Consider the following 14,265-nt stretch of genomic DNA (forward strand, 5'->3'; position numbering starts at 1 on the left):
ACCATGCAAACAGGGGGAGAATGTGTGAACCCCACATGTACAGTGACCCAGAACTGGGATCAAATCTGGGACTTTGGCGCCGTGAAGCAGCAGTGCCACCATGCTGCCCTTGTCTTATTTCCTAACAGTACTATTAATAATCAAGAATTTTTAAGCTAGTGCTTAATTCATAAAAACACAAAACCAAAATGTTTTTTTAGTGGTTAACTGACTTAAGAAGCTTATCTGTAGCAGGACTTATCTTGCAACATAGCAATGAACTAAATTCCCCATGGTTTACATTACACTCCCTGACTTCAATATTGCCATTGAGACGATAAACAAAAATTTACGCAAACTCCACCGCTCCACAACCCCACAACCAAATAAAACTTGAATGTAAAACAACCCATTGGGGACTTTCAGCGTCACACATAAGAATTGTGCTCACCATTTAGCCAGGAAGTCTTGTACTCAGATCTCAAGCTGTTTTGCAGGCTGCGCAGTAAAATGGGTTCAGAGCCAATGAAGTTATTGGCTGTTGCAGAGTAAAATTCTCCATCTGTAATAGATGAAATTGAGGTCATCTGAAAATCATTCACTTCCTGATGAAAGGCTGAGAAACTACAGCTACCACACCTTGTAGTGTCAATATGCTTAAATGAATAGAATATGGGTTGGATTTCCAATTTCCATCCACCCTATTGTATCCATTCCTACTCATTGAATACTTGTATCTTAATCATATACTTTATCCAGTTTATAATCTAAATTACACATGGTGCAGACTGCAAAAGCCATCACCTCTTTCTTATACTTTCTCTCCATCTCTCTCCATTGAAGCCAGTGACTCATGTGAAATATGCATCAGCCATAACTCTTTGACAGGATTCTCACCTGAATCATAAGTGTGTGGGTTGAACTTGCACGACAGAGGCTTAACTACAAAATTTAGGATGACGCTCCAGTGCAGTACTGAGGGAGTGCTGCACTCTCCAAGAGCTGTGTTTTGGATTTGATGTTAAACTAAGGCCCTGTCGGGTGGCAAAGTGGTTAGCCCTGCTGCCTCATGGCGCCGAGGACCCCGGTTCGATCCGTGTGGAGTTTGCACATTCTCCCCATGTTTGTGTGGGTCTCACTCCCACAACCCAAAAATGTGGTTAGGTGGATTGGCCATGCTAAATTGCCCCTTAATTGGACAAAAAATAATTGGGTACTTTAAATTTTAAAAATAATTGAGGCCCTGTCTGCTCCCCCTTGGTGGATGTAGAAAAAATGCATGGCACTATTTTAAAGCACAGGGGAGTATTATTTATTTCCTATTTTTAATCTCTTAATTAACATGATGAGAATGACTTGTTCATTGGCTTGTTGCCATATGTGGGATCTGGCTGTGCTCAAATGGGCTGCCATTTTTCCTGCATTACAATGGGACTACAATACCTCACTCACTCTAAAATGTTGTGGGATGTCCTGATATTGTGAAAGGTGCTATATAAAGGCAGGGTCTTTCTTTGTTCTTCATGGGCAGCATGGTGGCACAGTGATTAGCACTGTTGCCTCACAGCACCTAGCACTGCTGCCTCACAGTGCCAGGGACCCGGGTTCATTTCCAGCCTTGAGTGACAATATGGAGTTTGCATGTTTTCCCCGTGTCTGTATGGGTTTTTTCCTGGTTCTCTGGTTTCCTGCCACAGCCAAAGATGTGCATGTTAGATGGATTAGCCATGCTAAATTGCCCCTTATTATCCAAAGATGTGCAGGTTAGGTGTGATTATGGGGTTACGGGGTTAGAGTGGGGAGTGGGCATAGGTAGGGTGCTCTTTCAGAGGGTCGGTGCAGATTTGATGGACCGAATGGTGTCCTCTGCACTGTAGGAATTCTAACAACCAATACCTTATCCAAATGGCTATTTTGCTTCAGCACAAACTTTCATAATCCAGGTTCAATTTGACAAGGGGGTCAGTCACCACAGTGGAGCGCATTCCTGTCTTCAAGCAAAGTTAATGCACTCAAGATTTTCCAAAACGGATCTTAAGATTACTGATCATAATGAGACTGGCCCCATTATCCTCCCCCCTTCCAGCTGATGGATATTGGGGATAGTTGTGCCTTCTCACTGCTGTACCTGTTGAGATCAGCTAAAGACAGGCAAAGATCAGAGCTGGTAATTTTGTTTGTTCGGTGTAACACCATACCAGACAGAACTCTCCTCCTCATTTGGCTTTTTTCCTGGGTATTAACACTGGAAACACAAGTAGGCCAGGCAGCATCATGGAGTAAGTTGAAGCCTGACCTGCACAGCATTTCCACTATGTTCTATTTTTGTTTCCAGTATTTTCCATTTTTGTTTCAGATTTTCAGAATCTGCAGTTTCTTGGGAAAAATAATATCATTTTGAGTCCAAGTTCAATATATGGCAGATTTCTGTCCATTATTAAATGATGCTTCTTCTGTTGGTAGAATGTGGCTTAAGATCTGATTTCAGGGTAGAGTACATAATCTAAACTGACATTTGGTTACATTAGTGAGGAAGTGTTGCAGGGTCAGAACCTCTGGGTGGGATTCTCCGTTAGCCGACACCGAAATCGAGAAAGGCGATTGGGTGGAGAATTTGACACCAAATTTCAATTCTCCATCACCTCAACAGCGGCGTCAATGTGTTCCAGAACGCACGTACAGTAGACATTGTTTGCATATCATTAGCGGGTGCGACCCAGTAATCTCCGGGGCCGCCGCGATTCTCTGCCTCCAATGGGCTGAGTTCCTGACGCTGCGGTTCATTTGAACCTTTAAAAACGTGACACTGGCGTGGCGGTTGCTGAGGGAGAGAGAGGGGGTACAGAAGGTATCCAACATTGCCATGGTTTGCTGACAATTGTGCCGCTGGCCGGGGGGGGGGGGGGGGGGGGGGGGGGGGGGGGGCTGTGGGGCCGGGGTGAACACCATTGCTGCAGCTGACAAGCAGCCATGCAGCTGCGCACACCGCTAACAGCCCATCTTGAACTTAGTGCCACAGGTTGTATAGGTGTCTCCCCAGGGCACCCTCACCTTAGATGCCCTCTGTCTGTATGGGGGTACTCCAGCACAACCAGTGCTATCTTGCTGGCTGGGATAAGTGTGTGTGGGGATTGTAATGTCTATATGCGGCTGCAGCTTGTCAGCCTCCCAAGTGTCAATCATGGACCCGGCGTATCCCGCACCACTTTTCATTGGAATCAATTGTGTTCCACATGGCACCGGTGCAAGTCCCTCAATAGTAGCGGAATTGGTCCAGGTGTGGCGCCAGTTTTTCTGTTGTGAAAATCCACAAATTCTGCGTTGGGGTCAACACTTTGTCTCAGAAACGGAGAATCCCGCCCAAAGTCTTTTGGTTGTGAAGTTAAACCCAGGCCCAACCTGCCATTTCAGGTGCACATAAATGATCCTATTGCACTATCCGAAGAGCAAGAGGTGTTCTCGATGTCTTGGTCAACATTTTCCCGTTGATTGGCCATTTATCTCAACTGTTGTTTCTGGCACCTTGCTGTTCATTTGCTGACATAATAGTAATGACATTACAAAAAAGTAATTAATCGGACATGAAGTATTTGCACTTAATAAGGCACAATATAGATGTAAGCTCTTTCTTTCTTGCAATGCAAGAACTACAACCTAGCAAAATATTTTGAAATATGATTAAATGTGTTACATACCGACCATAACAGAAGCATATTTCTGAGTGGGGTCAAACGGGCACTGTCCTTTACTCTCTTCAGGCTTGTTTTCTAGCTCAATTTTGCTATTGTTAATGACCTGTCAAACAACATGTTTTATTGTATGCATATTAAATTCAGTTGAGGTAACTTTCTGATGACAATGTGTCACCATTTTTTCTTTTATAATTGTTGTTCAAAAATTTGAATGAGACAGTCTAGTAGTTAACAATTTATACAATAATACTAGAACAGCAATACCAACTTGGAAGCTCTCCTTACTCCAGAACAAACACTATACAAGTTGCCACAACTACTACCCAGCCTGATGTATTGTTTTGCAGCAATGCCCAGGGATCCACACAGTAGACAATGGAAACAGGAAAATCTATGTTAGATACAGAAACTATTCACTTTTTAAAAAATGTTATAAATTTAGGGTACCCAATTTTTTATGTATATACACTGCCACAGGTTTTATTTTCCCAACCCCTTGGTTTTTGTTATCTCTTTTCGGTATCTCTATGTGTACATCTGTAAATATACCATGTGTAAAAAAAGCCAATAAAAAACCTTAGAAAAAAACTTTATTACTGTCACAAGTAGGCTGGCATTAACACTGCAATTAAGTTACTGTGAAAATCCCCTATCAGTCTTTAATGCCACCATTAACACCCCCTTTATCTTATGTCCATGACTTCTTTAGCAAACTCTCCTTAGCCCCGAGCTATCTCTGACTTTTCATTCTGCCCCACCCCCGTCCCCAACTATATAATTCACTACCTTTCTATCCCTCTTCAGTTCTGCAGAAGGGTCATATGGACTTGAAATGTTGGGCCCGAACAAATGGCCTCATCGTGCCCGACTCAGTGGCGTGACGAGGCCATTAAATCTCATGAGAGGCTAGGAAATTAAGCTGAGTGCGGCTCAGTTCTTTGCTGACGCCTACCCAAAAAACAAAGTCCCTTTTAATAGCAGGGTCAAAGCGCCAAGAACCATCCTGCACAGGACTGGGTTTTTTTTTGGTTAAATCGCACCTGTTAACTCTGTTTCTCTCTCCACAGATGCTGCCAGAAATGCTGTTTTTATTTTAGTACCTCTGCTACTTTCCATAAATGACAATATCAGTTTCTTGTTGGAGATTGCCCAACAATATCACATGGTATAAAATAAATACCTAAGAGCAAAGTTCATACATGAAGTGGCCTCAACTCCCATCTCATTTCCTTTACGTAATTCTAAATGTATTGATTGATCAGATATGTACTGCAGATCTCTACAAGTGTACTGACCATGTAATCGCACATTGGCTGAAATGCATTTGTTCCACAAATATATAATCTGGTTTCAGTTAATCGGTGGAGAATGCGTATATAGTTACGGCAATCGTTCTGTAATGGAAAAATTAATTACATATAAACGCTGAAGACAGTGATTTTCTTTTACCAACTTATGCAGATCATTTTGCACACTATTTTATACTTCATACCCTATTAGAGGCTGGTACAAAAGGAAGGAGGGTGGAATACACTTTTACTGTCACAGTTGGACTCCAAAGTGAGGTAAAATAACATAGGTTGATTAATGTACTGATTTCTATCCTCCAAATATTTTAAAAGTTACATAAAATGCTGTTACTCAAATATAGAGACACGGCCGATTGTAGCACTGCTCCTGCACCATTTATTTTCCCACAAAACACAGATAAGTTATAGTCTAATAAAATAGCAGAACAGGCTCCTGGGGCAGAATAAAGTACTCCTATGTTCCTAGGATATGAATGTGCAGCTCAGACATGTGTTCTACCATAAAGCAGTAGAGGTGTGAATAGTACCATACCAAGGGGCATACAGGTCTCATTGTGGAGAGGGTCAGGGCGATACTGTGCTGGAGAAACTGGTACCAAACCCTTCCAGAAGTACAATTGACCTCAGTTTCAACACCGTTACTAATCTGTAACAAAAAATATATAAGGGCAGCACGGTGGTTAGCACAGTTGCTTCACAGGGTTCAGCAGGGTTCCAGGTTCGATTCCCGGATGGGTCACTGTCTGTGCAGTCTGCACGTTCTCCCCGTGTCTGCGTGGGTTTCCTCCAAGTGCTCGGTTTCCTCCCACAGTCCAAAGATGTGCAGGTTAGGTGGATTGGTTATGCTAAATTACCCTTGGTGTCCAAAAAAGGTTAGGTGGGGTTATTAGGTTACGGGGATTTCATAGAATTTACAGTGCAGAAGGAGGCCATTCAGCCCATCGAGTCTGCACCGGCTCCTGGAAAGAGCACCCTACCCAAGGTCAACAACTCCACCCTATCCCCATAACCCAAGTAACCCCACCCAACACTAAGGGCAATTTTGGACACTAAGGGCAATTTATCACGGCAAATCCACCTAACCTGCACATCTTTGGACTGTGGGAGGAAACCGGAGCACCCGTAGGAAACCCACGCACACACGGGGAGGATGTGCAGACTCCGCACAGACAGTGACCCAAGCCGGAATCGAACCTGGGATCCTGGAGCTGTGAAGCGATTGTGCTATCCACAATGCTACTGTGCTGCCCTGATAGATTTGATATGTGGGCTTAAGTGGGGTGCGCTTTCCAAGGGCCGGTGCAGACTTAATAGGCCAAATGGCCTCCTTCTACACTGCAAATTCTATGATATATTTTATATAAAAGAAAAATTTAATGATCTGTTCCAGCACATAATCTGGTGGTGCAATAGAGATTACAACTGGCAAACGCTTGTGGCATACTCACTTTAGATACAAGTCTTGGCAAAATAGCTTTTAAAAACTCTACACAGAAGTTGTTCATTTGAATTGATTGTGATATAAACCATTGATTTTAATGAAAGAGCATACTGCAGTTCCTCCAGCAGCATTAATTATAAATGTGCATAATGTAGTACTGAGCTCTGCAGACCAGGAAACGAAAACACAGGTAGATCAGTCAGCATGAAAGAGAGAAAAGACAGGATAATATTTCAGGTAGAGCCCTTTGTCAAAATTGAAAACTGAAAGGTTAGCAAGCAGTTTAGCAAAGATGGAACAATAGATAAAAGAGAAACAATAGACATGCTGATTAAAGAGAGGAGGTTAATGGGTTGACATTGACACCAGAAAACTCAGATAATGCAACGGTTCTGCTCAGTGAGAGCAATGGAAAGACATAACAAGAGAACCTACACATAGCTAATCAGCATTGATCCCTGGAGCTATTCCATTCCAGTGAGGAAAGTGCTGGAACGATTACATTTGGTGTCAGTAACACTGGGATAGGGATGAAAAGGAAAGGCATCACCCTAGGCCAGGCATTGTCAAACTCGAGGGCGCAACCAGTGGGTGGGTCACTGGCGGGTGTCGGAAGGATCGGGGAGCCATCCGTTGCGGCGTTCTTGATCGCGCAAATGCACGCACAACAGCCGCAGCAGCCGGCTGTTTATAATGCCGGCTGCGAGCGGCCTTCAAAATGGCCAGGAATAGATTTTATAAAAATTGTCCGCACTGCGCATGCGTGCCTGATCATCGGTGTGCATGCACAAAACTATGCGCACGCGCACCGATGATCGGGCACGCATGCGCAGTGCGGCCACATTTTTAAAATATGGTTGCAGCCTTTTTCTTTTACAAGTTGGGGGGGGGGGGGGGGGCAATGATACCAAAGGGACCCAAAACCAGTTCCTCCATTTTTGTCAGCAACAAACAAGGTAAGAGAAAATGGTGGCGCAGGTCAGCCAGCATGGGCCGCGAAGGTCGGCCTGCGTGGGTCGCGAAGGTCGGCCGGGTTGGGTCCCGAAGTTCGGCCGGTTGGTAAAAATGGGTCCCCGGAAAAAAAGTTTGAAAAACACTGCCCTAGGCTCCCAGGTTTAATCACAATTGAACAGGGCCACTGGAAAGCACTTATGTAGCAGAACAGGGTTCAGCCGTAATGGCCAACATAAACAACCTGCTGACATTCCCTGCCTAACTTCACACATGAAAAATGATTTGCGGGCAACTAGTGACCATACCTCCATAAACATAAAAGCACATTTTTAGAATCATTGAATCCCTACAGTGCAGGAGGAGGCCATTCGGTCCATCAGGTCTGCACCGACCCTCTGAAAGAGGACTCTACCGAGGCCTACTCCCCCACCCTATCCCTGTAACCCCCAAACGTGTACATACCTGGACACCAAGTGGTGATTTAGCAAGGCCAATCCACCAAACCTACACATCTTTGGACTGTAGGTGGAAACCAGAACACATGGAGGAAACCCACACTGACATGGCGAGAAAATGCAAACTCCACACAGACAGTCACCCAAGGTGCGTGTTGAACCTGGGTCCCTGGCGCTGTGAGGCAGCAGTAGTAAACACTGTGCCACTGTGCTTTTGTTTCTGGAAAACAATATTTATGATCTGAATTGATATTTTTAATGTCCAAATGTTGGATCCTCTCCTTCTGTAGAAAGGTCAAGGAACAGACTGATAGCAATTAACAGTTTGTGAAAACTTTTCTGTCACAAACCTTGCCGCTATCGTACATTTTTAAGGAGACAGTAGCACATTCCAACCAACCTGAAGTCACTCCAGAATGCCTCTACTTGCTGATTCCCCCCCCCCCCTTTATGAGTACTCCTTTTATTATTAACCATTGTTATCACTGTCTACATAATTACAGTTAATTGTTGCCTACATACAGTATTAATTATGAAACATACCTCTTTTGACTTTCCTTTGTGCATGCATTCATTCCGTTTAAGTTCAGGAACGGCCCACATCGCCTGGAACAATGGGGAACGAGACTTGTAAACATGCAATACTGTACTAGAGATGAGCAGTCATTACTCGGGGCAAACTTGTGAGGCTTTGAACAGCATTTAAAAAGCAAAGTGCGACTGGAAACCTGAAACCCAAAAATCTGGTTACATTCAGGAAAACCAAGGGCCAATTAGTGTCTCAGGCCCTTCTGACCAATACTCAGAACTAGAAGATCGTACAGATGAACTGCATTTAAAAAGGAACATTGGAGAAAGGGGGATGGGGGAAAAAACAAATATTGCAGTAGAAAAATGACCTGTGAATAGAAAACAATTGAGTGATAGACCTGCTATTAGCAGGAGACAAAGAAAGCATAAGCTACATGAAAGAAGTGAGAGACTTATCTAAAAGGCGCAGTGCAAACGATCAGCCAAAGGGACATTGGTAGAACAGGAAGCATGAAAAAATCAGGAGGATGGAAGATTCCAGGGAATCAATGACAAAGATGTAGACCATTCCACCAGTTGGAACACTACTTGTGGTCTGTGTTGCCCGTTGGTGTAAACCTATTTCTACACAGCCTCCTTTGTGCATGTTTTTCTCCTTTCATCTGTGGTCTTCCTTTTAAATATCTGTTCTACTGTAATATCTCCCAATCCTAAAACCAAAAACATCGACCTGTTTTTTTGTGTCCCCCCTCTTCCCGCAACACAGATGCTCCTTGACCTGCAGTCTTCACTATTTTGAAACATGATGTGATGTCGACATTGTTCTGAATATGTCAACCTTCAATTACACATTACCAAGCAATCAGCCCAAGGAGCAAGTATTAATTACCACTTCCCTGGGATGTCGAATAGGTTAGCAAAATATAAAATCACCTGCATTTATAGCTCCATTGAAACACACAGCCAGTTCTTGCACATAATTCAAAATGCCAAACTACTTTCCAGTCATAGAATCATTGGAGCTTAAAACATACCAGGAGACAATATAGCTCTTTGTGCTCTCTAAAACAGCAATCAGGCTCAGTCCCACATCCCTACTTTTTGTCTATAACCCTGCAAGTTGTTCATCTTCAAGTGCCTGTTCCCTTCAAGTCTTTTTAAGATAAATTATGGGATCATCTTCCACTGCCTTTTCAGATAGAGCATTTCCAATCCCGATAATACTCTGTCATTCAAGCTGGGAAAATTCCATATCTGAACACACTTCTGAATTTGAAGTTTTTTTTTAAAATAATTTTTATTGGAATTTTTTACAGAAAATATAAAACATAACGACAAACAATGAAATGCAACAAAATAACCCATAATAACTGTAACATCCCCCAGACCGTATCAACGCATGTATCACATCCCCCACCCCCCAACCCCAATGAACAAAAGAACTTAAAAATAAATTTAAATTAAATCAACATAGTGGAGTCTGCATCTGCACGTCCTCCCTGTGTGTGCGTGGGTTTCCTCCGGGTGCTCCGGTTTCCTCCCACAGTCCAAAGATGTGCGGGTTAGGTGGATTGGCCATGCTAAATTGCCCGTAGTGTAAGGTTAATGGGGGGATTGTTGGGTTACGGGTATACAGGTTACGTGGGTTTAAGTAGGGTGATCATTGCTCGGCACAACATCGAGGGCCGAAGGGCCTGTTCTGTGCTGTACTGTTCTATGTTCTAGTCATCGTTCCCCCCCTTTTCCCTCCCCCTTCCCCTCCCCCTCCTTCCCCCCTCCTTTTCCCTCCTCCTCCCCCCTTCCCCATTCCCCTTCCCCCCTTTTCCCTCCCCCTTCCCCCCCTTTTCCCTTCCCCTTCCCCCCCTTTTCCCTCCCCCTTCCCCCCCTTTTCCCTCCCCCTTCCCCCCTTCCCCTTCCCTTTTCCTTCTCCCCCCTCCCTCCCCCCTCCCCTCCCTTTTCCCTCCCCCCTCCCCCTCCCCCCTCCCTTTTCCCTCCCCCCCTCCCTTTTCCCTCCCCCCTCCCCCTCCCTTTTCCCTCCCCCCACCCCCTCCCTTTTCCCTCCCCCTCCCTTTTCCCTCCCCCCTCCCTTTTCCCTCCCCCCTCCCTCCCCCCCTTTTCCCTCCCCCCTCCCATTTCCCTCCCCCCTCCCTCCCCTCCCCCCCCCCCCTCCCCTCCCTCCCCCTCCCCCCCTTCCCTCCCCCTTCCCTCCCCCCTCCTCCTTCCCCCTCCCCCTTCCCCCTTCCCCTCCTTTTCCTTCTCCCCCCTCCCTCCCCCCCCTCCCCTCCCCTCCCTTTTCCCTCCCCCTCCCTTTTCCCTCCCCCCTCCCTTTTCCCTCCCCCTCCCTTTTCCCTCCCCCCTCCCTTTTCCCTCCCCCCTCCCTCCCCTCCCCTCCCTCCCCCACTCCCCCCTTCCCTCCCTCCCCCACTCCCCCTTTTCTCCCTCCCCCACTTCCCCTTCCCTCCCTCCCCCCCTTCCCTCCCCTTCCCTTCCCTTCCCTCCCCCTCCCTCCTCTTCCCTCCCCCTCTTCCCTCCCTCCCCTCCCCCCCTCCTTCCCCCCATCCTTCCCTTCCCACCCTTCCCCCTTCCCTCCCCCCTCCCTTCCCTTCCCCCCTCCCCCCCCTCCCCCCCCTCCCCTCCCTCCCCTCCCCCCCTCCCCTCCCCCCTCCCTCCCTTCCCCTCTCCCTCTCCCCCCCCACCCCCCCTTCCCTCCCCTCCCCTCTCCCCCTCCCCTCTCCCCCTGCAGATACCTGAACATGTTTCCCGGGGGAGCCCAAATTTCTCCTCCAACTCCCCCAGGCTCGCAAACCTCCCATCAATAAACAGGTCCCTCAGCTATCTGATGCTCGCTATGTGCCAACCCTGAAATCCCCCATCAATGTTCCCCGGGACGAACCTATGGTTCCCCCTTAACGGAGCCTCCATCGAGCTCCCCACTTCTCCCTTATGTCGCCTCCATTGCCCCCAAATCTTGAGGGTGGCCGCCACCACCGGACTCGTGGTGTACCTCGTAGGAGGGAGCGGCCACGGCACCGTTACCAGGGTCCCCAGGCTTGTATCTCCACAGGACGCCCTCTCCATCCGTTTCCATGCTGCCCCCTCCCCCTCCATTACCCACTTGCGCACCATCGACACATTGGCCGCCCAATAATACCCCAAGAGATTGGATAACGCCAGCCCCCCCCCCCCATCTCTACCCCGCTCCAAGAAGACCCTCTTCACCCTCGGGGTCCCATGCGCCCAAACAAAGCTCATGATGCTGCTAGTCACCCTTCTAAAAAAGGCCCTAGGGATAAAGATGGGCAAACACTGAAAAAGGAACAAGAACCTCGGGAGAACCGTCATTTTGACGGACTGCACTCTACCCGCCAGCGATAGCGGCACCATGTCCCACCTTTTAAATTCCTCCTCCATCTGCTCCACCAGCCTGGTAAAATTAAGCTTATGGAGAGTCCCCCAACTCCTGGCCACCTGCACCCCCAAGTATCTGAAACTCTTCACTGCCCTCTTAAATGGGAGTCTCCCAATTCCCTCCTCCTGATCACCCGGGTGTACTACAAATACCTCGCTCTTGCCTAACTTTAACTTATAGCCCGAGAAGCCCCCAAATTCCGCTAACAGCTCCATCACCCCCGGCATTCCCCCTTCTGGATCTGCCACATACAACAGCAGGTCGTCCGCATACAGCGATACACGATGTTCCTCCCCACCCCACACCAGACCCCTCCATCTCCCTGATTCCCTCAACGCCATAGCCAAAGGTTCAATCGCCAGTGCAAAGAGCAAGGGGGACAGGGGGAACCCCTGCCTTGTCCCACAGTAGAGCCTAAAGTACTCCGATCTCCTTCCATTGGTAACTACACTTGCCATCGGAGCCGCGTAGAGCAGCCTCACCCATTTGATGAATCCCTCCCCGAATCCAAACCGCTCCAGCACCTCCCACAGGTACCCCCACTCAACTCTATCAAACGCTTTCTCCGCATCCAGCGCCACCACTATCTCCGCCTCCCCCTCCACTGCCGGCATCATAATAACATTTAGCAGTCTCCGCACATTCGTGTTGAGCTGCCGTCCCTTGACAAATCCTGTCTGATCCTTGTGTATCACCCCGGCACACAGTCCTCTATCCTGGTGGCCAGGATCTTTGCCAGCAACTTAGCGTCAACATTGAGGAGCGAGATAGGCCTGTATGATCCACACTGCAAGGGGTCCTTATCCCGCTTCAGGATCAGAGAGATCAGTGCCCGCGACATCGTCGGGGGCAAAGCCCCCCCTCCCATGCCTCATTGAAGACTCGCACCAACAGGGGGCCCACCAGATCCGCATACTTTTTATAAAATTCCACCGGGAACCCGTCCGGCCCCGGCGCCTTACCTGACTGCATTTGTCCAATCCCACGGACTAGCTCCTCCAACTCTACCGGCGCCCCCAGCCCCTCTACCAGCTCCTCTTGAACCCTTGGGAAACATAGCCTGTTCATGAAGCTCTCCATCCCCCCTCTCCCCATCGGAGGTTCCGACTGGTACAGTTCCTCGTAGAAGTCTCTAAAGACCCCATTTTGAATTTGAAGTTCTGATCGATGTATAAACTGTTCCCCTTATTTGTAATGTTCAGCAATTTAATTAAGTGGAAAAGGGGATTATTTTGATATTGCATGCAGCAATAGGTTAATCTTTGAACAAAGTATCAAAAACACAGCTGCTAGACAATTTTAAAAACATGCGATGCCAACAGTCCAATTTAAGCAGAATCAGTTGAACCAGTGTTAAGATGCAAGGAATTTAAAAACTTTGGTCAGTTCCAGCGCAAAATGCTGACACTCTACTTTATATGCTTTTTTTAATGCTGGTTCAAGATTAAATTTGCCTGGATCAGGCACCACCCAAAAAAATTGGCCCCTGGTAGAAATGACAAGATTGTGATTGCACTAGTTCAGAGATGCATTACAAACTGGCCTTATTTTCATTGGCACACAGGGACTAGAGCTGACACTTTTAAAAAAAATCAAATTTACTAAGACACCAATGAAACTAGTAAATGGTTCAGTATCGTATAATTCTGGATCACGTTCCTCACAGGTGGTGGTGGCGTAGTGGTACCGTCACTGGACTAGTAATCCAGAGCCCCAGAGTAATGTGCTGTTAACCTAAGTTTGAATCCCACTACGGTGAAATTTGAGTTCAATAATAATCTGCTTATTATAAAAACTCATCTGGTTTATTAATGTTTTTTAGGGAAGGAAGTCTGCCATCCTTCCTCTTAAATGCCTTTTAGCAAGCTTCTCAATTCAAGGGCAATTAATAATAATAATAATCTTTATTAGTGTCACAAGTAGGTTTACATTAACACTGCAATGAGGTTACTGTGAAAATCCCCTAGTTGCCACACTATGATGTCTGTGTGCTGTACTGTTCTATGTTCAGGTACATGGAGGGAGAATTCAGAATGTCCAAGTCGCCGAACAATCACGTCTTTCGTGACTTGTGGGAGAAAACCAGGGCACCCGGAGGAAACCCACACAGACACGGGCCGAATGTGCAGACTCTGCACAGACAGTGACCCAAGCCGGAATCAAACTTGGGTCCCTGGCGCTGTGAAGCAACAGTGCAAACCACTGTGCCACTGTGCAATTAAGGGTGGTCAATCAGCCCAGCCAGTGATGCACACATCACATGAATAAATAGGGGAAAAAATGGATTTGGCATTGTGGGGATTACTGTTGCTCATTCTGGGTGAGTGTGCTTAACACTCAATTTGGCTCTGTTTCGTTACTTAGCTTTGGAGTCGCCAGGTATCGTTAAGATACCGCCACAAGTTTCAAGTTTCAAAGCAATAAATCCATACACCAATTAGTAAGTTCAAACAAGACACATTTATTATATTACAGTAATCTACTAATCATGCAT

At 46.7% G+C, this 14,265-nt stretch overlaps 1 protein-coding gene across 5 annotated transcripts in view; it reads right to left on the reverse strand.

Annotated features, from left to right (window-relative positions):
- LOC119953421 (semaphorin-4D-like) overlaps positions 1 to 14,265 on the reverse strand; it is a 133,964-nt gene that overhangs the window by 54,282 nt on the left and 65,417 nt on the right. For all 5 annotated transcript variants that reach the window (XM_038777679.1, XM_038777678.1, XM_038777680.1 and 2 more), the window contains 4 exons: positions 8,375 to 8,437; positions 4,967 to 5,065; positions 3,675 to 3,774; positions 431 to 541 (listed from right to left, as the gene is read on the reverse strand). In XM_038777679.1, the coding sequence (XP_038633607.1) occupies positions 431 to 541; positions 3,675 to 3,774; positions 4,967 to 5,065; positions 8,375 to 8,437 (373 nt within the window). The remainder of the gene's footprint in view (positions 1 to 430; positions 542 to 3,674; positions 3,775 to 4,966; positions 5,066 to 8,374; positions 8,438 to 14,265) is intronic.

Source organism: Scyliorhinus canicula, chromosome 18 (genome assembly GCF_902713615.1).
Source record: "Scyliorhinus canicula chromosome 18, sScyCan1.1, whole genome shotgun sequence".
Lineage (NCBI taxonomy): Eukaryota > Metazoa > Chordata > Chondrichthyes > Carcharhiniformes > Scyliorhinidae > Scyliorhinus > Scyliorhinus canicula.